We start from the raw sequence: 23,558 nt of genomic DNA, 5'->3' as shown, positions 1-23,558 counted from the left end.
GCATCCATGCCTGGCCACAATGTAATCAAAAAGAAGGAAAGGCCGTTGTGGGTGGATGCACTCCAATCAGAAAAGATTTGAATATTCTTATATTTGAATATATATTTAATTTAAATCCGTGGGGACTCCAGTTGTCTTTATTTATTGGTTTTGACAAGGAGTTGCCCACCACTTTGCGAAATAAGGGGTTAAAAAATCAGGACATACATATACACCTAAAGTGATGAAGATAAAGATTAGTGTTGGATAAGATTTAAAACGTGTAGGCAAGTTTAGATAGGAGGATGTAGATTGTGATGTTCAGGGGTAATTCCCGTTGGGCTTATACCTGGGTAATTATATGTCACACTGTTGAAAAGACTGGAAGGATTTTTTTTATTAGCCTTCATAGGCTGTGCAGTGTTGGTTCTGTTAAATTTATCTGTTTTAACAGGAAGAGTGTTTTAATACAATCTTTGTAACCATCAGTGGATACATTGTATTGCCATCTTATTTCTGTCTGGCTTATTGCTCAGATTCTTAGGTAGGCAACAATGTATATTTTGCACAGTAGATGAGATGTTTTTATATTTCCACTGGTCACTGCTGACCTCTGCTGGTAACTAGATATGCAGTCTTAATTATACAAGTGGGTATGTACCCTTATTAGTGACACTGTACTGCCGGCCAATTGCCGTGAAGTTGCAGTTTAAAAAAACAGTATTTTTGTATATCAGTGCAGACACACTCTTAACCTCTGCCTAATTACACCTGTCTTGCAAGTGTTAGCCTTTGACGGTGGGTCAGAGGTATACAGTGTTTATGCCTTAAGTCTGGCGGTATGCTGCACTATGCTGTTCGTTTATATTCAGTGTGTCCCCCACAGGTTGCCCTGGGGTGGGATACTGCATGAGCAGAGGTCCTACAGTCTAACAGACAGTGAGTATGACAATTAACAAATACACAAACTACATCAAATCATCCTATAAACTTCCTAACATGGGTCTAGGACACGTGTTTCGCATAGGTGCTTCCTCAAGCTATCCAAACGATTGTTATCCCCGTCCGGATCTTTATTTACACGCCCCACCAATCATTGAGTCATTGCGGGTCACGTGTCTTATGTAGCCAATGAAGCGGCTTGCTGTCTGGTCGTCGGACTGATTGTTTTCCGCCCTCTCTTGGGTGGGTGCCTCTGATGTCCCTGCGCGACGTCATGCTGCTACTTCTATCATACCATGTGATTGATCACGTGTATGGTCTGCGCCAATGATCTATTGCTGGGACTTGTGTGCCTGTCATGCCCTGTGCCCTGTATGGTTTATGCCTAACATTGGCTTCAGTCTGGCTGATGAGGGCATCTGGTGATGCATCAGTGCCTGTGTCGATGGACCAATAGGATTTCTCCATATTCTTGGACCATTCCTGAAAGTTGGATTTGCTTTTATGAGTGAACTTGACCTCAGAAACAGTAAACGTGAATTTGTGTTGAACTTTTAGTGAACTGAAAGTAGGATGTGAGGAGGGTGCTTGAACTTGTGAAAATACCGGGTCAAGTTAATAAAACTTGTTGGATAAAAGTGAAGAATATTTGTGCTGGAGTAGTGGTGCCATTTTTTATGTCACTTGTTTTCAGCCAATCTGTGACCATTTCCATGGTTGTGTAGATATTTTGTAGTGATAATTATAAGGATTGGTGTGACCAAGGAGAGGAGAGAGCTAACGTTTTGGTGACAAAGTATTGTGTTTTTATTCGAGTGACTTTATTCTTCATTGTTTATTTGTGTTGTTTTTTTTTGGTACTTCGTAAAATGGGCAGCAATCGACTGCTATGTTTCTTCAGGCATTTGTTTTTCGTTTTTTTGTTTTTTATATTTTTATTTTTTTATATGTTATTTATTTTTTATATTTTATTTTTCGGGCGGAAGGTTCATCATTCACTTATTAATTTATAATGTATTTGTTGTTATGATACACACTTTGACTGTATGCATTGGTAAGTATCTGGGAATCAAAGGAAAGGTAAGTAGCTGTTATATTCGTTCAAGTCTTTTGGTTGGAGGCAATCCATCAGGAAGATCATCTTGGTCTAATTTTTAAGGAGTTCAGCATCTAGGCCTCCACCTCTAATCCCAAGCTGGATGTGGGCAGTATTCAATGAAAAAAAATTGCCGCGCATGGCGAGAGATTTTTTCTCTCGCCATGCACTCGCCGTGTTCCGGAGGGCTCGCTGCCACTCCTGCTCCCTCTATTCAATGTGGTTAAGACTCGCGGCCACTCGCGGCGAGTCTTAACCCCTGCAGCGTACGAGCGTCCGCGGCAGGGAGCCGTTGGACGGTGGCAGCCAGGAAGATTAAAGTCTCCCTGGCTGCCCCAGAACATATGTGGAGGGGAGGTGGGCTCCCCGGGACCCAGGCAGCACAAGCTGCCCCCCCCCTATAGCCAGCGCTGGACCCAGTATTCTCTGCACCCGATTGTGCATATGTAATGATCGGATGCAGTGAATATATGAATATCTAATGAGCGGCTCGAGAGCTCCGGCCCCCTGCTGGCTGCTCTGTGTAAAAAAAATTAAAAATATATATATTTTTTTAATTAAATATATATTCATGTGCTATAAGCACATGAATAAAAATAACATGCCCCTTCACAGAAAAAAAATCCTGATTTTTTTACACCAAATTCACATTCCAGCTCTCCATGAAAAGATGGAGAATTGCTACACGGAGAGAGACGGCGAAAATCACTTAGAAAGACGGCGAATATTTCACATTGAATAGGGTTGCTCGCTTTTGGAGAGCAAAATGCTCCGTCCAAGGCGAAAAAAGCACAAATTTGCCATAAAACAGGGCGAATTTTTCTCATTGAATACTGCCCATTGTCATGATTGCGCATGAAGTGTCTTGCTATAGGGGTGAGTTTCTATGACAATTAACAAATACACAAACTACATCAAATCATCCTATAAACTTCCTAACATGGGTCTAGGACACGTGTTTCGCATAGGTGCTTCCTCAAGCTATCCAAACGATTGTTATCCCCGTCCGGATCTTTATTTACACGCCCCACCAATCATTGAGTCATTGCGGGTCACGTGTCTTATGTAGCCAATGAAGCGGCTTGCTGTCTGGTCGTCGGACTGATTGTTTTCCGCCCTCTCTTGGGTGGGTGCCTCTGATGTCCCTGCGCGACGTCATGCTGCTACTTCTATCATACCATGTGATTGATCACGTGTATGGTCTGCGCCAATGATCTATTGCTGGGACTTGTGTGCCTGTCATGCCCTGTGCCCTGTATGGTTTATGCCTAACATTGGCTTCAGTCTGGCTGATGAGGGCATCTGGTGATGCATCAGTGCCTGTGTCGATGGACCAATAGGATTTCTCCATATTCTTGGACCATTCCTGAAAGTTGGATTTGCTTTTATGAGTGAACTTGACCTCAGAAACAGTAAACGTGAATTTGTGTTGAACTTTTAGTGAACTGAAAGTAGGATGTGAGGAGGGTGCTTGAACTTGTGAAAATACCGGGTCAAGTTAATAAAACTTGTTGGATAAAAGTGAAGAATATTTGTGCTGGAGTAGTGGTGCCATTTTTTATGTCCCTTGTTTTCAGCCAATCTGTGACCATTTCCATGGTTGTGTAGATATTTTGTAGTGATAATTATAAGGATTGGTGTGACCAAGGAGAGGAGAGAGCTAACGTTTTGGTGACAAAGTATTGTGTTTTTATTCGAGTGACTTTATTCTTCATTGTTTATTTGTGTTGTTTTTTTTTGGTACTTCGTAAAATGGGCAGCAATCGACTGCTATGTTTCTTCAGGCATTTGTTTTTCGTTTTTTTGTTTTTTATATTTTTATTTTTTTATATGTTATTTATTTTTTATATTTTATTTTTCGGGCGGAAGGTTCATCATTCACTTATTAATTTATAATGTATTTGTTGTTATGATACACACTTTGACTGTATGCATTGGTAAGTATCTGGGAATCAAAGGAAAGGTAAGTAGCTGTTATATTCGTTCAAGTCTTTTGGTTGGAGGCAATCCATCAGGAAGATCATCTTGGTCTAATTTTTAAGGAGTTCAGCATCTAGGCCTCCACCTCTAATCCCAAGCTGGATGTGGGCAGTATTCAATGAAAAAAAATTGCCGCGCATGGCGAGAGATTTTTTCTCTCGCCATGCACTCGCCGTGTTCCGGAGGGCTCGCTGCCACTCCTGCTCCCTCTATTCAATGTGGTTAAGACTCGCGGCCACTCGCGGCGAGTCTTAACCCCTGCAGCGTACGAGCGTCCGCGGCAGGGAGCCGTTGGACGGTGGCAGCCAGGAAGATTAAAGTCTCCCTGGCTGCCCCAGAACATATGTGGAGGGGAGGTGGGCTCCCCGGGACCCAGGCAGCACAAGCTGCCCCCCCCCTATAGCCAGCGCTGGACCCAGTATTCTCTGCACCCGATTGTGCATATGTAATGATCGGATGCAGTGAATATATGAATATCTAATGAGCGGCTCGAGAGCTCCGGCCCCCTGCTGGCTGCTCTGTGTAAAAAAAATTAAAAATATATATATTTTTTTAATTAAATATATATTCATGTGCTATAAGCACATGAATAAAAATAACATGCCCCTTCACAGAAAAAAAATCCTGATTTTTTTACACCAAATTCACATTCCAGCTCTCCATGAAAAGATGGAGAATTGCTACACGGAGAGAGACGGCGAAAATCACTTAGAAAGACGGCGAATATTTCACATTGAATAGGGTTGCTCGCTTTTGGAGAGCAAAATGCTCCGTCCAAGGCGAAAAAAGCACAAATTTGCCATAAAACAGGGCGAATTTTTCTCATTGAATACTGCCCATTGTCATGATTGCGCATGAAGTGTCTTGCTATAGGGGTGAGTTTCTTGAAATTGTCAGCATCTTTCTTTGCATTTCGTATGGAGCAAATATGCTCCAGCACTCGTACCTTGAGTGGCCTTTTGGTTTTGCCCACATATATTTTACCACAGGGGCATTGAATTTGATAAATCACCCCAATTGTAGTACAGGTGATCAGACCTTTTATGAGCCACACTTTTCCAAATTTGTCTTTATATGATTTTGTTGGTATCATATGGCTGCAAGCTTTGCAGCGGCCACATTTCTCCGATCCTTGTTTTGGGGTAGTTGTTTTTGGTGGTGGTAAGTCTGCCAGGTGACTGCGTACTAGATGGTCCTTGATATTCCTGGCTCTCCGCCAGTTAACCTGGACTTGGAGTTGGAGAATTTGCTTGAGGTCTTCGTCAGCCTGTAATACTGGCCAATGTCTCTGTAAGATTTGGCGGATGTCCCTCCAATGGTTAGTGAATGTGCCAATGAACCATATTGGTTCTGTATGGGTTGAGGTTCGTTTTTTGGGGAGAAGTAGGGAGTCACAGGGAATCTGTTTAATTTGCTTTTTGCTATACCCCCTCTCTACCAGTCGTTGTTCATGTTCTCTCTTTTCCAGAGTTTGGGGGTTCGAACAGTTTTGTTTAGTTCTTATAATTTCCCCTTTCAGAATGGCTTTAATTGTGCTTGGTAAATGAGCACTGGAGGCGTGTAGCACACTGTTGGTGGCAGTTTCCTTCCTGTACATGTCTGTACATAGGTTGCCGGTTTCATCAATGCTGATGGACAGATCAAGGAAATGAATTTGATTCTGGCTGGCTTCATAGGTAAATTTTAAATTTAAATCCTTGTAATTGAGAATTTGAATGAATTCTTCTAATTCACTTTTCTCTCCGTCCCAGAGCAGCAAAATGTAATCTATGAAACGTAGATATAGTGGAATTTTTTCTGTAATTTTTTTTTTTGTGAATCTTTGAAGACCTCCTCCCTTTCCCACCACCCCAGGTAAAGGTTTGCATACGTTGGGGCACATGCTGTCCCCATCGCTGTCCCCCGTACCTGGAGGTAGTGGGAGCCCTGGCATGTAAAGTAGTTTTTGGTAAGTATGAATCTGATGGCTTCTATCAGAAATTTATTGAAGTCATAATTGGCATCCATATTTAAGAAATATTGGACAGCTCCAATGCCTTTATCGTGTTTAATGCTAGTGTATAGGCTTTCGACATCTAGTGACACTAGCCACGTGTTGTTACTGACCGTCAGAATTTCTCATTTGTTTAATACGTCCATCGTGTCTCGGAGGTATGACGGTAGGGCTGTGAGATGTTGTCTTAAAAACTGGTCCACATAGATGCTGAGCTTCTCAGTTAGACTTCCTTTGCCAGAGAGGATTGACCTGCCAGGCGGTACTTTAGCATTTTTGTGGATTTTAGGGAGAAGGTAAAGGGTCGGTGTCTTGGGATTCTCTATTTGTAAGAATTTAAGATCCTTGTTGGTAATGATTTTTCTGTCATGTGCTGATCTGATCAGAGTGTTATACTCTTGGGAGTATTCTGTACATGGACTGAAAATTTATTTTTTATAGCATTCTGAATCATTTAATTGTCGTTGCAATTCTTGAGTATATAGGGTGCGTGGCCACAATACCACGTTTCCTCCCTTATCTGAGGGCTTTGTTATCGTGTCATGCCAGGCTGCCATTTCTTTAAGTGCTCTTTTTTCTCCTTCAGTAATATTCCCAGACTTATGTTGTTGTTGTTTGGCCAGTAATTTATCTAGATCTTGTGAGACTAAAGTCTGATACACCTGAATTTGGGGACAATTTTTTGTGTCTGGTATAAATACCTAGTGTTCACTCTAGGAGTGACAGCGGGCAAGCGTCTGCGGCGACACTGGGCTTCCCCGTGAGGCTGTTTTAGCGGGGCGCTGCCAGAGGGGCAGGCAGGGTGCAGCGCCCCGCTAAAACAGCCTAGCGGGAACACTAAATACCGATTTATTTATTTTTTATTTTTTTTATTATTTTTTTTATCAAATGGTTCAGGTACTGTGCAGTGCTTGCTTGTTTCTGATAGATTTTCTGATGCTAGGTCTAACAATGTTTCCAATGCGGATTGGTCTTCCTCTTTTAAAATTTCCTGGTTATAAGGCTTTGTATGATTATTCTCATTTGTTAAAGGAGTTTTGGAATGAAAATTTTTTTCAAGAGGATTTTTCTTGTAAAGAGATTTAAGTCCTTTTCTAAATCAAATCTGTCTGCTTGTGAGGAGGGTGAGAACGACGAGCCTCGTTTGAGAATAGATTCTTGATTGGGAGTTAATTCCCTGCTGGTTAAGTTGATGATTTTTAGGGGTGCGGGGGCAGCGGTTATTTTCGCTCTTAAGGCCCCCATACACTAGGGCGACTTGTCCTTAGGACAAGTCGCCCCCGACTTCCCCCTGAGCTTCCCCGGCTGCTCCCCGGGGGAGCTTGATTAGATTGGCACTTGATGTGCCATTTTTTACATGTGATAAATCGTCTCGATTTATCACATGTAAAAAACCCGGGGAGCAGGGGGGGGGGGGGCTGGGGACGCTGCGGGGGACACAGGCGGCATAGAGCCGGGCAGAGGGAGCCGGGAGCTGTCAGTGCTAGAAAAAAAAAGCCTATACAATGAATGGGCAGCCTGTGATTGGCTGAGCGCTCTCTCAGCCAATTGCTGACTGGCTGAGAGAACGCTCAGCAAATCACAGGCCGCCCATTCATTGTATGGGCTTTTTTTTTTATTCAGTACTGACAGCTCCCGGCTCCCCCTGCCCGGCTCTATGCCCCCTGTGTCCCCCGCAGCGTCCCCAGCCCCCCCTGCTCCCTCCACCGCCGCGCCGCCCCACTAGGTCCCAAGTCGGGTGGTCGGACGTGCAGCAGGTCCGACCACCCGACGCAGATCCGATGCGCACGGGACCGCGCATAGGATCTGAGGGGACATCAAAACTAGCCGATTTTAGTCCGATTTCGGCCAGATCCGACTGATCTGGCCGAAATCTGACCAAAATCGGCTAGTGTACGGGGGCCTATAAAGTTCACTCATAAAAGCACATCCAACTTTCAGGAATGGTCCAAGAATATGGAGAAATCCTATTGGTCCATCGACACAGGCACTGATGCATCACCAGATGCCCTCATCAGCCAGACTGAAGGCAATGTTAGGCATAAACCATACAGGGCACAGGGCATGACAGGCACACTGCGTAGCAAATAACTAGATCTCACAAGCAAGTACTATACATGAATCTTCAATTACATACACACCAAAACCCAGTAGAATAGAGAACCTAATACCGGATCCAACCAATCACCACAAACAAAAAAGGTGATATCAATACAAACGCATCATAGAATACATATGTACATACAGATTCCGGGGCGCAAGACTGAAGTATACAGATATACGGGCCAAAGTCCCAGCAATAGATCATTGGCGCAGACCATACATGTGATCAATCGCATGGTATGATAGAAGCAGCAGCATGACGTCACGCAGGGACGTCAGAGGCGCCCGCCCAAGAGCTGTAGGAAAACAATCAGTCTGACGACCAGACAGCAAGCCGCTTCATTGGCTACATAAGACACGTGACCCGCAATGACTCGATTGGTGGGGCGTGTAAATAAAGATCCGGACGGGGATAACAATCGTTTGGATAGCTTGAGGAAGCACCTATGCGAAACACGTGTCCTAGACCCGTGTTAGGAAGTTTATAGGATGATTTGATGTACAGTAGTTTGTGTATTTGTTAATTGTCATACTCACTGTCTGTTAGACTGTAGGACCTCTGCTCACACAGTATCCCACCCCAGGGCAACCTGTGGGGGACACACTGAATATAAACGAACAGCATAGTGCAGCATACCGCCAGACTTAAGGCATAAACACTGTATACCTCTGACCCACCGTCAAATGCCAACACTTGCCCGACAGGTGTAATTCGGCAGAGGTTAAGAGTGTATCTGCACTGATATACAAAAATACTGTTTTAAAAAACTGCAACTTCACGGCAATTGGCTGGCAGTACAGTGTCACAAATAAGGGTTCATACCCACTGTATATTTAAGACTGCATATTTAGTTACCAGCAGAGGTCAGCAGTGACCAGTGGAAATATAAAAACCTCTTATCTACTGTGCAAAATATACATTGTTGCCTACCTAAGAATCTGAGCAATAAGCCAGATAGAAATAAGATGGCAATACAATGTATCCACTGATGGTTACAAAGATTGTATTAAAACACTCTTCCTGTTAAAACAGATACATTTAACAGAACCAACACTGCACAGCCTATGAAGGCTAATAGAAAATCCTTCCAGTCTTTTCAACAGTGTGACATATAGGGGGAAATTTACTAATATGAAAAACCTAGTTTTTCGTATTAGTATTTTTCCTACGACTGCATACGACTGTTTCAGTCGTATGCAAAGTCGTGTTCCGGAGGGGGATTTACAAAGCAGTCATATACGACTGCTTTGTAACCCACCGATGTCGTAGGAATTCGTATTAGCAGCCGTATATACGGCTGCAAATACGAATTATTTGTAGGCAGTCTGCACGGATCAGTCAGATCCTTGCAGGCTGCAAGGTGTAAAAAAAAATTAAATAAATAAATAAAAAAAAAAAAAAAAAACGGCGTGGGGTCCCCCCCACAGCCGAAACCAGCACCAGGCTGACGGAGCCTGGAGCCGGTAATTAAAAATCAGGGAACCCGACAAATAGGGGTTCCCCGATTTTTAACAACCAGCCCCAGGCTCCTGCTCTGGGGCTGGTTCCCAAAATACGGGGGACAAAATGAGTAGGGGTCCCCCGTATTTTAAGAACCAGCCCCAGGCAAAACCAGCCAGCAGGGTAATGCCACAGCCGGGGGGAGACTTTTTATGCAAGTCCCCCCGGCCAAAGCATTAACCCTACCGACCAGTCAGCCTGGCCAGGGGCCCTGGGGGAGTGGGGACCCCCCCAATAAAGGGGTCCCCCCCCTCCAGGACTTACCTGACCAGGCTGAAGCCTGGTGCTGTCCTCGATGCCCCTGGGCGGTGGGCATCGAGCTGATTATGGTGTAAAAAAATAGAACAAACTATTGTTTTTTACTGTGGCACTACAAGACCCAGCGGGCCCTTTAATGCCCAGCAGGCTGGGACTTGTGGTTCTCCAAGTCCCAGCTTGCTGGGGAGGCTTGCTGGCACTTGTAGTGCCACAGTAAAAAACAATAGTTTGTTCTATTTTTTTACACCATAATCAGCTCGATGCCCAGGGGCATCGAGGACAGCACCAGGCTTCAGCCTGGTCAGGTAAGTCCTGGAGGGGGGGGACCCCTTTATTGGGGGGGTCCCCACTCCCCCAGGGCCCCTGGCCAGGCTGACTGGTCGGTAGGGTTAATGCTTTGGCCGGGGGGACTTGCATAAAAAGTCTCCCCCCGGCTGTGGCATTACCCTGCTGGCTGGTTTTGCCTGGGGCTGGTTCTTAAAATACGGGGGACCCTAGTCATTTTGTCCCCCGTATTTTGGGAACCAGCCCCAGAGCAGGAGCCTGGGGCTGGTTGTTAAAAATCAGGGAACCCCTATTTGTCGGGTTCCCTGATTTTTAATTACCGGCTCCAGCCTCTGTCGGCCTGGTGCTGGTTTCGGCTGTGGGGGGGACCCCGCGCCGTTTTTTTTTTTTTTTTTTATTTAATTTTTCTATTTTTTTACACTGAAGCCTGCACTGATCTGACTGATCCGTGCAGGCTAAAACGCAAATACGACATGAAAATGGTGTTCTATTTTCCTGTCGTATTTGCGTGGGTGTTTTACACCACTAAGCAGCCGTATTATCAGTACGGCTGCTTAGTAAATCAGAAACCATCATTCTTTGAATGGTGATTTCTGTCGTATTCTATCGATGGTGTAGACATTCGTATTTGTAACTACAAATACGAATGTTCCATCTTTAGGACTACGAATTGTTGTATTTTTGGGATTGTAAATCCCGAAAATACAAATTCGTAAAAAAAAGGTGTATTTCTCCCTACGAATACACCTTTTTTCTACAAATCCATTTTGGTAAATGTCCCCCATAATTACCAAGGCATATGCCCAACGGGAATTACCCATGAACATCACAATCTACATCCTCCTATCTAAACTTGCCTACACGTTTTAAATCTTATCCAACACTAATCTTTATCTTCGTCACTTTATGTGTGTATGTATGTCCTGATTTTTTAACCCCTTATTTCGCAAAGTGGTGGGCAACTCCTTGTCAAAACCAATAAATAAAGACAACTGGAGTCCCCACGGATTTAAATTAAATATATATTCAAATATAAGAATATTCAAATCTTTTCTGATTGGAGTGCATCCACCCACAACTGCCTTTCTTTCTTCTTCTTTTTGATTACTGACCCCCAGGCACCCCCGCTACATAAAACAAAACAAAGCGGTAACTGCCCGTAATATAGGGCACAAAAAATTGAGTGCAGAATCCACTACACGTCTGTCCCTGGCCACAATGTACCAATCAGCGGCTGCTGATCGGACTGATACACCGGCTGGCTGCTGTGGCCCCTACACACTGTACCATAGGTGCCTATACAGGGAAGAGGTTATTGTTCTGTGGCCCCTACACACTGTACCATAGGTGCCTATACAGGGAAGAGGTTCTTGATCTGTGGCCCCTACACACTGTACTATAGGTGCCTGTACAGGGAATAGGTTATTGTTCTGTGGCCCCTACACACTGTACCATAGGTGCCTATACAGGGAAGAGGTTATTGATCTGTGGCCCCTACACACTGTACCATAGGTGCCTGTACAGGGAATAGGTTATTGGGTACTCTTTACCTAGAACGGCGCCCATCGCGGTGATCGCGACATCGCGGGCAGTACATAAACGGCCGCGACGCGATGCCCGCGATCACCGCGATTTTCCCATAGGGAACAATGTTAAAAAGCCTGATTGACCGCGATTTTGCATTCAATGCCTCAATGCCCGCGATTTTCACATAGGAATCAATGTTAAATGGGCTACAGAGCCCAAATAGGCAGAATTAACCCTTAAATGTCCCCCCAATTTTTGTACGCCACCCCACGCCAACCCGAAGCGTGGCGAGCGCAGCGAGCCCGCGAGGGGCGTTGGTACGCGTCCTCCGACCTTTTCATGCCCTACTATCCACGTCGGCGTGGAGTTGAGAATAGAATAGTGTGGCGAGCGTAGCGAGCCACCGAGCCCGAAGCGTGGCGAGGGGACGCGGATACCTTCACAGGTAAACGCGTCCCCTCGCGGGCTTCACAGGTCTCCGCTTTTCGCCACGGATACCTGTGAAGCCCGCGAGGGGACGCGTTTACCTGTGAAGGTATCCGCGTCCCCTCGCGGGGCTCGCTGCGCTCGCCACGCTTCGGGCTCGGTGGCTCGCTGCGCTCGCCACACTATTCTATTCTCAACTCCACGCCGACGTGGATAGTAGGGCATGAAAAGGTCGGAGGACGCGTACCGCCGCCCCTCGCGGGCTCGCTGCGCTCGCCACGCTTCGGGTTGGCGTGGATCGTGGGGTGGCGTACAAAAATTGGGGTGACATTTAAGGGTTAATTGTGACTATTTGGGCTCTGTAGCCCATTTAACCTTGATTCCTATGTGAAAATCGCGGGCATTGAGGCATTTTAAAGTAAAATCGCGGTCAATCAGGCTTTTTAACATTGTTCCCTATGGGAAAATCGCGGTGATCGCGGGTACACGATTTTTATGTACCCGCGATGCCCGCGATGACCGCGATTTTTTACCCCCGACGCCCGCGATTCTAATCGCGGGCGCCGTTCTAGGTAAAGAGTACCGGTTATTGTTCTGTGGCCCCTACACACTGTACCATAGGTGCCCATACAGGGAAGAGGTTATTGTTCTGTGGCCCCTACACTCTGTACCATAGGTGCCCATACAGGGAAGAGGTTATTGTTCTGTGGCCCCTACACACTGTACCATAGGTGCCCATACAGGGAAGAGGTTATTGTTCTGTGGCCCCTACATACTGTACCATAGGTGCCCATACAGGGAAGAGGTTATTGTTCTGTGGCCCCTACACTCTGTACCATAGGTGCCCATACAGGGAAGAGGTTATTATTCTGTGGCCCCTACACACTGTACCATAGGTGCCCATACAGGGAAGAGGTTATTGTTCTGTGGCCCCTACACAATGTACCATAGGTGCCTGTACAGGGAATAGGTTATTGATCTGTGGCCCCTACACTCTGTACCATAGGTGCCCATACAGGGAAGAGGTTATTGTTCTGTGGCCCCTACACTCTGTACCATAGGTGCCCATACAGGGAAGAGGTTATTGTTCTTTGGCCCCTACACACTGTACCATAGGTGCCCATACAGGGAAGAGGTTATTGTTCTGTGGCCCCTACACACTGTACCATAGGTGCCCATACAGGGAAGAGGTTATTATTCTGTGGCCCCTACACACTGTACCATAGGTGCCCATACAGGGAAGAGGTTATTGTTCTGTGGCCCCTACACTCTGTACCATAGGTGCCCGTACAGGGAAGAGGTTATTGTTCTGTGGCCCCTACACACTGTACCATAGGTGCCCGTACAGGGAAGAGATTATTGTTCTGTGGCCCCTACACTCTGTACCATAGGTGCCCGTACAGGGAAGAGGTTATTGTTATGTGGCCCCTACACTCTGTACCATAGGTGCCCATACAGGGAAGAGGTTATTGTTATGTGGCCCCTACACTCTGTACCATAGGTGCCCGTACAGGGAAGAGGTTATTGTTCTGTGGCCCCTACACTCTGTACCATAGGTGCCCGTACAGGGAAGAGGTTATTGTTCTGTGGCCCCTACACACTGTACCATAGGTGCCCGTACAGGGAAGAGGTTATTGTTCTGTGGCCCCTACACACTGTACCATAGGTGCCCGTACAGGGAAGAGGTTATTGTTCTGTGGCCCCTACACTCTGTACCATAGGTGCCCGTACAGGTAAGAGGTTATTGTTCTGTGGCCCCTACACTCTGTACCATAGGTGCCTATACAGGGAAGAGGTTATTGTTCTGTGGCCCCTACACTCTGTACCATAGGTGCCCGTACAGGGAAGAGGTTATTGTTCTGTGGCCCCTACACTCTGTACCATAGGTGCCCGTACAGTGAAGAGGTTATTGTTCTGTGGCCCCTACACTCTGTACCATAGGTGCCCGTACAGGGAAGAGGTTATTGTTCTGTGGCCCCTACACACTGTACCATAGGTGCCCGTACAGGGAAGAGGTTATTGTTAGATTAGAGTCCACAGTCCAGTTTGGGGAGCCAAAGATGGAATTCGCTTCTAGATGGATTTAAGTGTGGTATCCTTAACAATGCTTCCTTCAAGTAGGTATTGGGGGTGACGTTCCTCCCGATCATTGGATTATCTGAAGCAGTAGGTTGTCCACTTTATCGCTGAGGCAGGTCTTTTAAAGAGGTGGCTTTCCTCCAATACATGGTGACCTATCGATGGTTGGTATTGCGAAACCAAGAGAAGTGTAGGTACCCGTTTCTGGTTCGTGGTTCTCAGGGAGTTTTGTGGGTGATGTCTGGAACAGCAGCGTGGGGGGTATAAAAGGCTGGGTGCCCCTAACCGACGCGTTTCGCTGCTGAGGGCAGCTTTTTCATGTGTCACCAAAATCTGCTGAGCCCTTGCTGTGTAGATGCGGCAGTGCAGAGGACCCGCGGAGAGCACAGTTAGTAGTCGCCCACAAGAGCCCTATCCTCGGCTTTTTCCAAACCCACATTTTGAAATTGCTGTCCGGGTTGTCCACCACTCTGTTCTGCCAGGGGAATGCCGGCAGTAGGGGGGTGGAGCACCCGAATATACCGTGCTGGGGAGAACACTGCAGTCGTGCAGCACTACATCACAGTGACAGCGGGGTAGTGTAACACCAGAATTAGTGCAACCCTACATCACCGTGACAGCAGAGTAGTGTAACACCAGTAGTGCAGCACTCCATTACCCTGACAATGGGGTTGTAAAACACCAATAGTGCAGTGCTACATCAGTGACAGCGGTGTAATGTAACATCAGTAGTGCAGCACTACATCATAGTGACAGCAGGGTAGTGCAGCACTACATCACAGTGACAGTAGGGTAATGTAACACCAGTAATGCAGCATTACATCAGTGACATCCGGGTAGTGTAATGGGATTGGTATGGAATCGGTATGGAATCCCGGCGGTCAAAATCCCGACACCAGAATACCCACCGCCTTAATCCTGACCAAGGGGGGGCGTGGATCATGCTAATTAATTCTCCCCCTATGGGTGCCGGGATTTCGGCGGTCGGGATTTTGACTGCCGGGACTGTGACTGCATCCCAGTGTAACACCAGTAGTGCGGCACTACATCACAATGACACCGGGGTAGTGTAAGGGATATTATAGCAAACCTCTGTAGCCTGCTTAATGTAAGTGCAGGGGTTTCCGGGCCTCGTTCGATCCTCCCACCATTACTCACCCCACAGATGTCTGCAATAATAGATGTATTACTGTCCTCTTGTGCTCAGTTCACAGTGTGTATCCGGCGTCGGGGCCAAACCGTTTACCAGCAGGTCCTCTCTGTGGAGCAGCCACACACACTGCAGGGATGGAACTGGGGCTACTGTGGTAATCAGGCATTCTATCATGCCTTGTACCCACGGGCGTGGATTGTCTACTATCTCCCGGGGCAGAACATCACCCTTACCTGCCGCCAGGTGTCCCCAATTATCCCTCATGACTATAAGGTAAGAGGTCATTGTATACAGTGGTCTGTTCTAACATATATAGTAGTGACACATCCAGCCTCAGTACACCATACAGCGCGAGATGCCTCATACCTCCAGCCATACCTCCAGCCATACCACAGTGCAGCGTGATATGCATCATACATCCAGCCTCAGTACACCGTGCAGCGTGATATACCTCATACATCCGGCCTCAGTACACCGTGCAGCGTGATATACCTCATACATCCAGCCTCAGTACACCATACAGCGCGAGATGCCTCATACCTCCAGCCTCAGTACACAGTGCAGCGTGATATGCCTCATACATCCAGCCTCAGTACACCATGCAGTGTGATATACCTCATACATCCAGCCTCAGTACACCGTGCAGCGTGATATACCTCATACATCCAGCCTCAGTACACCATACAGCGCGAGATGCCTCATACCTCCAGCCTCAGTACACAGTGCAGCGTGATATGCATCATACATCCAGCCTCAGTACTCCGTGCAGTGTGATATACCTCATACATCCGGCCTCAGTACTCCGTGCAGTGTGATATACCTCATACATCCGGCCTCAGTACACCATGCAGTGTGATATACCTCATACACCCAGCCTCAGTACACCATGCAGCGTGATATACCTCATACATCCAGCCTCTGTACACCATGCAGCGTGATATACATCATACAACCAGCCTCAGTACACCATGCAGCGTAATATACCTCATACACCCAGCCTCAGTACACCGTGCAGCGTGATATACCTCATACATCCAGCCTCAGTACACCGTGCAGCGTGATATACCTCATACATACAGCCTCATTACACCATGCAGCGTGATATACCTCATACACCCAGCCTCAGTACACCATGCAGCGTGATATACCTCATACACCCAGCCTCAGTACACCGTGCAGCGTGATATACCTCATACACCCAGCCTCAGTACACCGTGCAGCGTGATATACCTCATACATCCAGCCTCAGTACACCATGCAGCGTGATATACCTCATACATCCAGCCTCAGTACACCATGCAGTGTGATATACCTCATACATCCAGCCTCAGTACACCGTGCAGCGTGATATACCTCATACATCCAGCCTCAGTACACCGTGCAGCGTGATATACCTCATACATCCAGCCTCAGTACACCGTGCAGCGTGATATACCTCATACATCCAGCCTCAGTACACACCATGCAGCGTGATATACCTCATACATCCAGTTTCAATACACCATGCAGCGTGATATACCTCATACATCCAGCCTCAGTACACCATGCAGCGTGATATACCTCATACATCCAGCCTCAGTACACCATGCAGTGTGATATACCTCATACATCCAGCCTCAGTACACCGTGCAGCGTGATATACCTCATACATCCAGCCTCAGTACACCGTGCAGCGTGATATACCTCATACATCCAGCCTCAGTACACCGTGCAGCGTGATATACCTCATACATCCAGCCTCAGTACACACCATGCAGCGTGATATACCTCATACATCCAGTTTCAATACACCATGCAGTGTGATATACCTCATACATCCAGCCTCAGTACACCGTGCAGCGTGATATACCTCATACATCCAGCCTCAGTACACCGTGCAGCGTGATATACCTCATACATCCAGCCTCAGTACACCATGCAGTGTGATATACCTCATACATCCAGCCTCAGTACACCGCGCAGCGTGATATACCTCATACATCCAGCCTCAGTACACCGCGCAGCGTGATATACCTCATACATCCAGCCTCAGTACACCGTGCAGCGTGATATACCTCATACATCCAGCCTCAGTACACCATGCAGCGTGATATACCTCATACATCCAGCCTCAGTACACCGTGCAGCGTGATATACCTCATACATCCAGCCTCAGTACACCGTGCAGCGTGATATACCTCATACATCCGGCCTCAGTACACCGTGCAGCGTGATATACCTCATACATCCAGCCTCAGTACACCGTGCAGCGTGATATACCTCATACATCCAGCCTCAGTACACCATGCAGCGTGATATACCTCATACATCCAGCCTCAGTACACCATGCAGCGTGATATACCTCATACATCCAGCCTCAGTACACCGCGCAGCGTGATATACCTCATACATCCAGCCTCAGTACACCGCGCAGCGTGATATACCTCATACATCCAGCCTCAGTACACCATGCAGCGTGAGGTACCTCATACATCCAGCCTCAGTACACCATGCAGCGTGAGGTACCTCATACATCCAGCCTCAGTACACCATGCAGCGTGAGGTACCTCATACATACAGCCTCAGTACACCGTGCAGCGTGATATACATCATACATCCAGCCTCAGTACACCGCACAGCGTGATATACCTCATACATACAGCCTCAGTACACCGCACAGCGTGATATACCTCATACATACAGCCTCAGTACACCGCACAGCGTGATATACCTCATACATACAGCCTCAGTACACCGTGCAGCGTGATATACCTCATACATCCAGCCTCAGTACACACCATGCAGCGTGATATACCTCATACATCCAGCCTCAGTACACCGTGCAGCGTGATATACCTCGTACATCCAGCCTCAGTACACCGTGCAGCGTGATATACCTCATACATCCAGCCTCAGTACACCGTGCAGCGTGATATACCTCATACATCCGGCCTCAGTACACCATGCAGTGTGATATACCTCATACATCCAGCCTCAGTACACCGTGCAGCGTGATATACCTCATACATCCAGCCTCAGTACATCATGCAGCGTGATATACCTCATACATCCAGCCTCAGTACACCGTGCAGTGTGATATACCTCATACACCCAGCCTCAGTACACCGTGCAGCGTGATATACCTCATACACCCAGCCTCCGTACACCGTGCAGCGTGATATACCTCATACACCCAGCCTCAGTACACCATGCAGCGTGCGATACCTGATGTCACGTGTCCTCTTTACACAGGACTCCTCTCTGCCGCTGGCTGTCTTTATTTGGGATGTGGAGAACTCAAGCGACGAAGAGACTGAGGTGTCTATTATGTTCTCTATGAGAAATGGCAGCGGGGCCAAAACTGACCGAGCTGGGGGCCACTGGAATGAACCATTTAATCTTCGGAACAGTGACGTTCCAGTCACTGGTGTCCTGTTACATCACTGTGCCACCTCCAACCCCTTTACTCTTGGAATTGCCGTGCGGGAGAGGGTAAGTGATTGTAAATGCAGGTTATCTCTAGCCCTAAAGAGGCAGCGTGTGACTGATCTCTAGCCCCGCCTGCTGGAGGGATAGGGTAAGAGGCAGCGTGTGACTGATATCTAGCCCCACCTGCTAAAGGGAGAGGGAGAGGGTAAGAGGCAGGGTGTGACTAATCTCTAGCCCCGCCTGCTGGAGGGAGAGGGTAAGAGGCAGCGTGTGACTGATCTCTAGCCCCGCCTGCTGGAGGGAGAGGGTAAGAGGTAGAGTGTGACTTGAGTCTGTAGGAGACTACTGTGCACCAGGTCTGTAGGTAGGACACTACTGTGCACCGTGTCTGTAGGTAGTACACTAATGTGCACCGTGTCTGTAGGTAGGACACTACTGTGCACCGGGTCTGTAGCTAGGACACTACTGTGCACCGTGTCTGTAGGTAGGACACTGCTGTGCACCGTGTCTGTAGGTAGGACACTACTGTGCACAGTGTCTGTAGGTAGGACACTACTGTGCACCGTGTCTGTAGGTAGGACACTACTGTGCACCGTGTCTGTAGGTAGGACACTACTGTGCACCGGGTCTGTAGGTAGGACACTACTGTGCACCGGGTCTGTAGGTAGGACACTACTGTGCACCGGGTCTGTAGGTAGGACACTACTGTGCACCGGGTCTGTAGGTAGGACACTACTGTGCACCGGGTCTGTAGGTAGAACACTACTGTGCACGGGGTCTGTAGGTAGCACGTTGTGCAGCGGGTCTGTAGGTAGGACGTTGTGCACGGGGTCTATAGGTAGCACACTGTGCACCGGGTCTGTAGGTAGCACGCTGTGCACGGGGTCTGTAGGTAGCACACTGTGCGCACGGGGTCTGTAGGTAGCACGTTGTGCACGGGGTCTGTAGGTAGCACACTGTGCACGGGGTCTGTAGGTAGCACACTGTGCACGGGGTCTGTAGGTAGCACACTGTGCACCGGGTCTGTAGGTAGGACGTTGTGCACCGGGTCTGTAGGTAGGACGTTGTGCACCGGGTCTGTAGGACGTTGTGCACCGGGTCTGTCAGTGATTACTATACAGCATTATGTGCTGATAATGATGCATTGTCTCTTCCCTCCCATAGCCCGGCACTCACATCTCCCACTGTACAGAGTTTGACCCCTGCGGGATGGGGCAGGAGATCTGGAAAGACTTGCTGGATGATGGCCGTCTTGGAGGTTCCGGTGAGCAGCTGCTTGCAGGATATAAGTATGATGTGTGATATTGTTACTGATCAGACTGGGGGGTGCAAAAATCCCTGCAGAGAGATCTGCTAATCGGCTCCTAACTGTCATGTTACAGGCTGAGGGGGGTCTATGTACTAATCTGAGGAGAGAGAAAGTAGCGAAGTTCCTAACTGCCATGATAGTTAGGCGCTTGCTGGAGCTGATTGGTTGAAAATATCTCTCCACTGTACATCTTCCCCTTATTATGGCGAGTGCAGCGATAAACTGGCCTGGCCCTTATATGTACTGACATTGGAAGGTGAGATCATGTGATCATCTACCACCATCATTTTGTATGCATCATTGTAGCCTTGTGTATAGCGCCAGACAGAGGTAGGAGGGCCCTGCTCGCCAATCCCACAACAGAAGTACAGTGGTGACCTAGGTCTGTGGACTTTTCTATCATTTCAGTGCGTCTGTGTTTAATCTATGTTTATGTATGTATGTACAGTAGTGCTCATAAGGTTACATACCCTAGCAGAATGTGTGATTTTCTGGCCATTTGTCAGAGAATATGAATGATAACTCACAGACTTTTCTGTCACTCATGGTCAGTGGTTGGGTGACGCCATTTATTGTCACACAACTGTGTTTACTCTTTTTAAATCATAATGACAACAGAAACTACCCGAATGACCCTGATCAAAACATACATACCCTGGAGATTTTGGCCTGATAACAAGTTGACACAAATGGGTGTGAATGGCTACTAAAGGTAACCATCCTCACCTGTGATCTGTTTGCTTGTAATCAGTGTGTGTGTAAAAGGTCAGTGAGTTTCTGGTCTCCTGAAAGACCCTTGCATCTTTCATCCAGCGCTACACTGACGTGTCTGGATTCTGAGTCATGGGGAAAAGCATTGTCAAAGGATCTGCGTGAAAAGGTAATTGAATTGTATAAAACAGGAAAGGGATATAAAATATATCCAATCAATTGAGAATGCCAATCAGCAGTGTTCAAACACTAATTAAGAAGTGGAAAATTAGGGATTCTGTGGAAACCAAATCACGGTCAGGGAGACCAACAAAAATTTTAGCCACAACTGCCAGGAAAATTGTTCGGGATGCAAAGAAAAATCCACAAATAACTTCAGCTGAAATACAGGACTCTGAAAGAAGTGGTGCGGTTGTTCCAAGATGCACAATAAGGAGGCATTTGAAGAAAAATGGGCTGCATGGTTGAGTCCCCAGAAGAAAGCCATTACTACGCAAATGCCACAAAGCATCCCGCTTACAATACCCCAAACAGCACAGAGACAAGCCTCAATACTTCTGGAACAAAGCCATTTAGAGTGATGAGACCAAAATTTAACTTTTTGGCCACAACCATAAATGTTACATTTGGAGAGGAGTCAACAAGGCCTATGATGAGGTACACCGTTCCTACTGTGAATCACGGAGGTGGATCGCTGATGTTTGGGGATGTGTGAGCTACAAAGGCACTGGAAACTTGGTCAAAAGTGATGGCAAGATGAATGCAGCATGTTATCAGAAAATACTGGAGGAAAATCTGCACTCATCGGCCCGGAAGCTGCGCATGGGACGTGCTTGGTCGTTCCAACATGACAATGATCCAAAACACAAGGCCAAGTCCACCTGTCATTGGCTACAGCAGAATAAAGTGAAGGTTCTGGAGTGGCCATCTCAGTCTCCTTACCTCAGTATCACGGTATCAAGAACTGGGGTATGTATGTTTTGATCAGGGTCATTCGGGTAGTTTCTGTTGTCATTATGATTTAAAAAGAGTAAACACAGTTGTGTGACAATAAATGGCTTCACCCAACCACTGACCATGAGTGACAGAAAAGTCTGTGAGTTATCATTCATATTCTCTGACAAATGGCCAGAAAATCACAAATTCTGCTGCTAGGGTATGTAAACTTATGAGCACAACTGTATATGTCCGTGTGTGTGTGTGTCTCTCTCTCTCTCTCTCTCTCTCTCTCTCTCTCTCTCTCTCTCTCTCTCTCTCTCTCTCTCTCTCTCTCTCTCTCTCTCTCTCTCTCTCTCTCTCTCTCTCTCTCTCTCTCTCTCTCTCTCTCTCTCTCTCTCTCTCTCATTTATAAATATATATATATATTTTAGCCAGATCTGTCACTCCTCCCCTGTGTATATAACGCTCCCACCCAGCTGGATACATAAACCCTCCCCGCCAGGGAAAAGTGTTCTATGTGTATAGCCAGGGCTATTTTTCAGCAGGCTCCAGCAGGAACTGAGGCCCTTATTCTAGTTCACTATTTCTGACAATATTTCTTAGATGGACAAAACCATGTGCACTGCAGATGACCCCCTTACTCCCTCCCAGTGCGAGGAGACACACACCCACTGCCGGGAGCTGCATACTGTCCCCCACCCTCCTCCAGTTCTAGGGATGCCCATCGACCATCAGTGATTTCAAATCATCAATGGTTTATGGCCGATGTTGAATACTTTTGCGATTGGTGTGGGAGGACCAGATGGTTTCCCTACATCAATGGCAAAGGAGAACTGATCAAGTTTCAAATTTTTTTAAGGTGCCGGGACACGGAGCATAGCTCCGCCCCCCCACACCCTGAAGTCCCGCCACTGAGTTCTGATTGACCCACAGCCTGTTCAGTCAGATATAATGGATGACCATCGATAGCTACAACAATCGATGGTTATCCAAGTAATATGTTACTACTATCGATGACATGGTGCAAAATTGCCATCAATGCCAACCATTGATGGCGTCTGCACCAATGCCCATCCCTACTCTGCAACAGCCAAAAACCTTTACTACCCCTCATGCCCACACACCTCTATCACTGCCCTGCCTCCTGTTCTCCTGCCCCGTAACTTCCGCCAGTGGGGACCCACTCACCCTGTGTTGCCCACATTCCCCTATCATGCTTTACCAACCAGCCTCCTGCTCTCATGCACCCTAACTCCCACCCAGTAGGAGGAGACACTGACTCAGGGCCACCATCCTGTACTCCTGTACTGCCTCGCTGGACCCTCACCCACTGGCAGAAGCTGCACAGTGTCCCCCACCCTCCTCTTTAGTCCCCCTTATGCCCACACACCCCTATCACTACCCAGCCTCCTGTTTTCCTGTGTCGTGACCTCCGCCAGTGGGGAGCCGCTGACTCAAAAACACCCTACTATACTATTGCACACACACACCTAAACAACACGCACACACAGCCCCCCCCCCACACCCACAAATGTCACTGTACCCTCCACACTATCAATGTACATCTTACTCTGTAACCGCTTTTTAATTAAACAAAACAATACACACCCCCTTCCACATCATATGCTCTCTATGTAACACATTTCACCTATAACTCAAGTTGCAATACAGCCATCTTTCATACAATTCTAACCATCTTTCTCATATACAAATGTTCACAAATTAAGGGGGCGCAGCCCCTTATGCCGGTGTGAAGAGCGCCCGTAGGGCACGATGAATCACCTAGTCTTCGCGTGTGTGTGTGTGTGTGTGTGTGTGTGTGTGTGTGTGTGTGTGTGTGTATGTATGTATGTATGTATGTATGTATAT

The 23,558-nt window shown here is 47.2% G+C and overlaps 1 protein-coding gene across 1 annotated transcript in view; it reads left to right on the top strand.

Annotated features, from left to right (window-relative positions):
* GBA2 (glucosylceramidase beta 2) overlaps positions 1–23,558 on the top strand; it is a 109,220-nt gene that overhangs the window by 41,922 nt on the left and 43,740 nt on the right. Inside the window, exons 6-8 of the mRNA XM_083155490.1 lie at positions 15,377–15,595; positions 18,554–18,793; positions 19,895–19,994. Of these exons, the coding sequence (XP_083011616.1) occupies positions 15,377–15,595; positions 18,554–18,793; positions 19,895–19,994 (559 nt within the window). The remainder of the gene's footprint in view (positions 1–15,376; positions 15,596–18,553; positions 18,794–19,894; positions 19,995–23,558) is intronic.

The sequence above is a fragment of the Crinia signifera genome, chromosome 1 (assembly GCF_055691185.1).
Source record: "Crinia signifera chromosome 1, ASM5569118v1, whole genome shotgun sequence".
Classification (NCBI taxonomy): domain Eukaryota; kingdom Metazoa; phylum Chordata; class Amphibia; order Anura; family Myobatrachidae; genus Crinia; species Crinia signifera.
The sequence above is the reverse complement of the archived record's forward strand: the minus strand, read 5'-3'. Positions and strand labels throughout refer to the sequence as shown.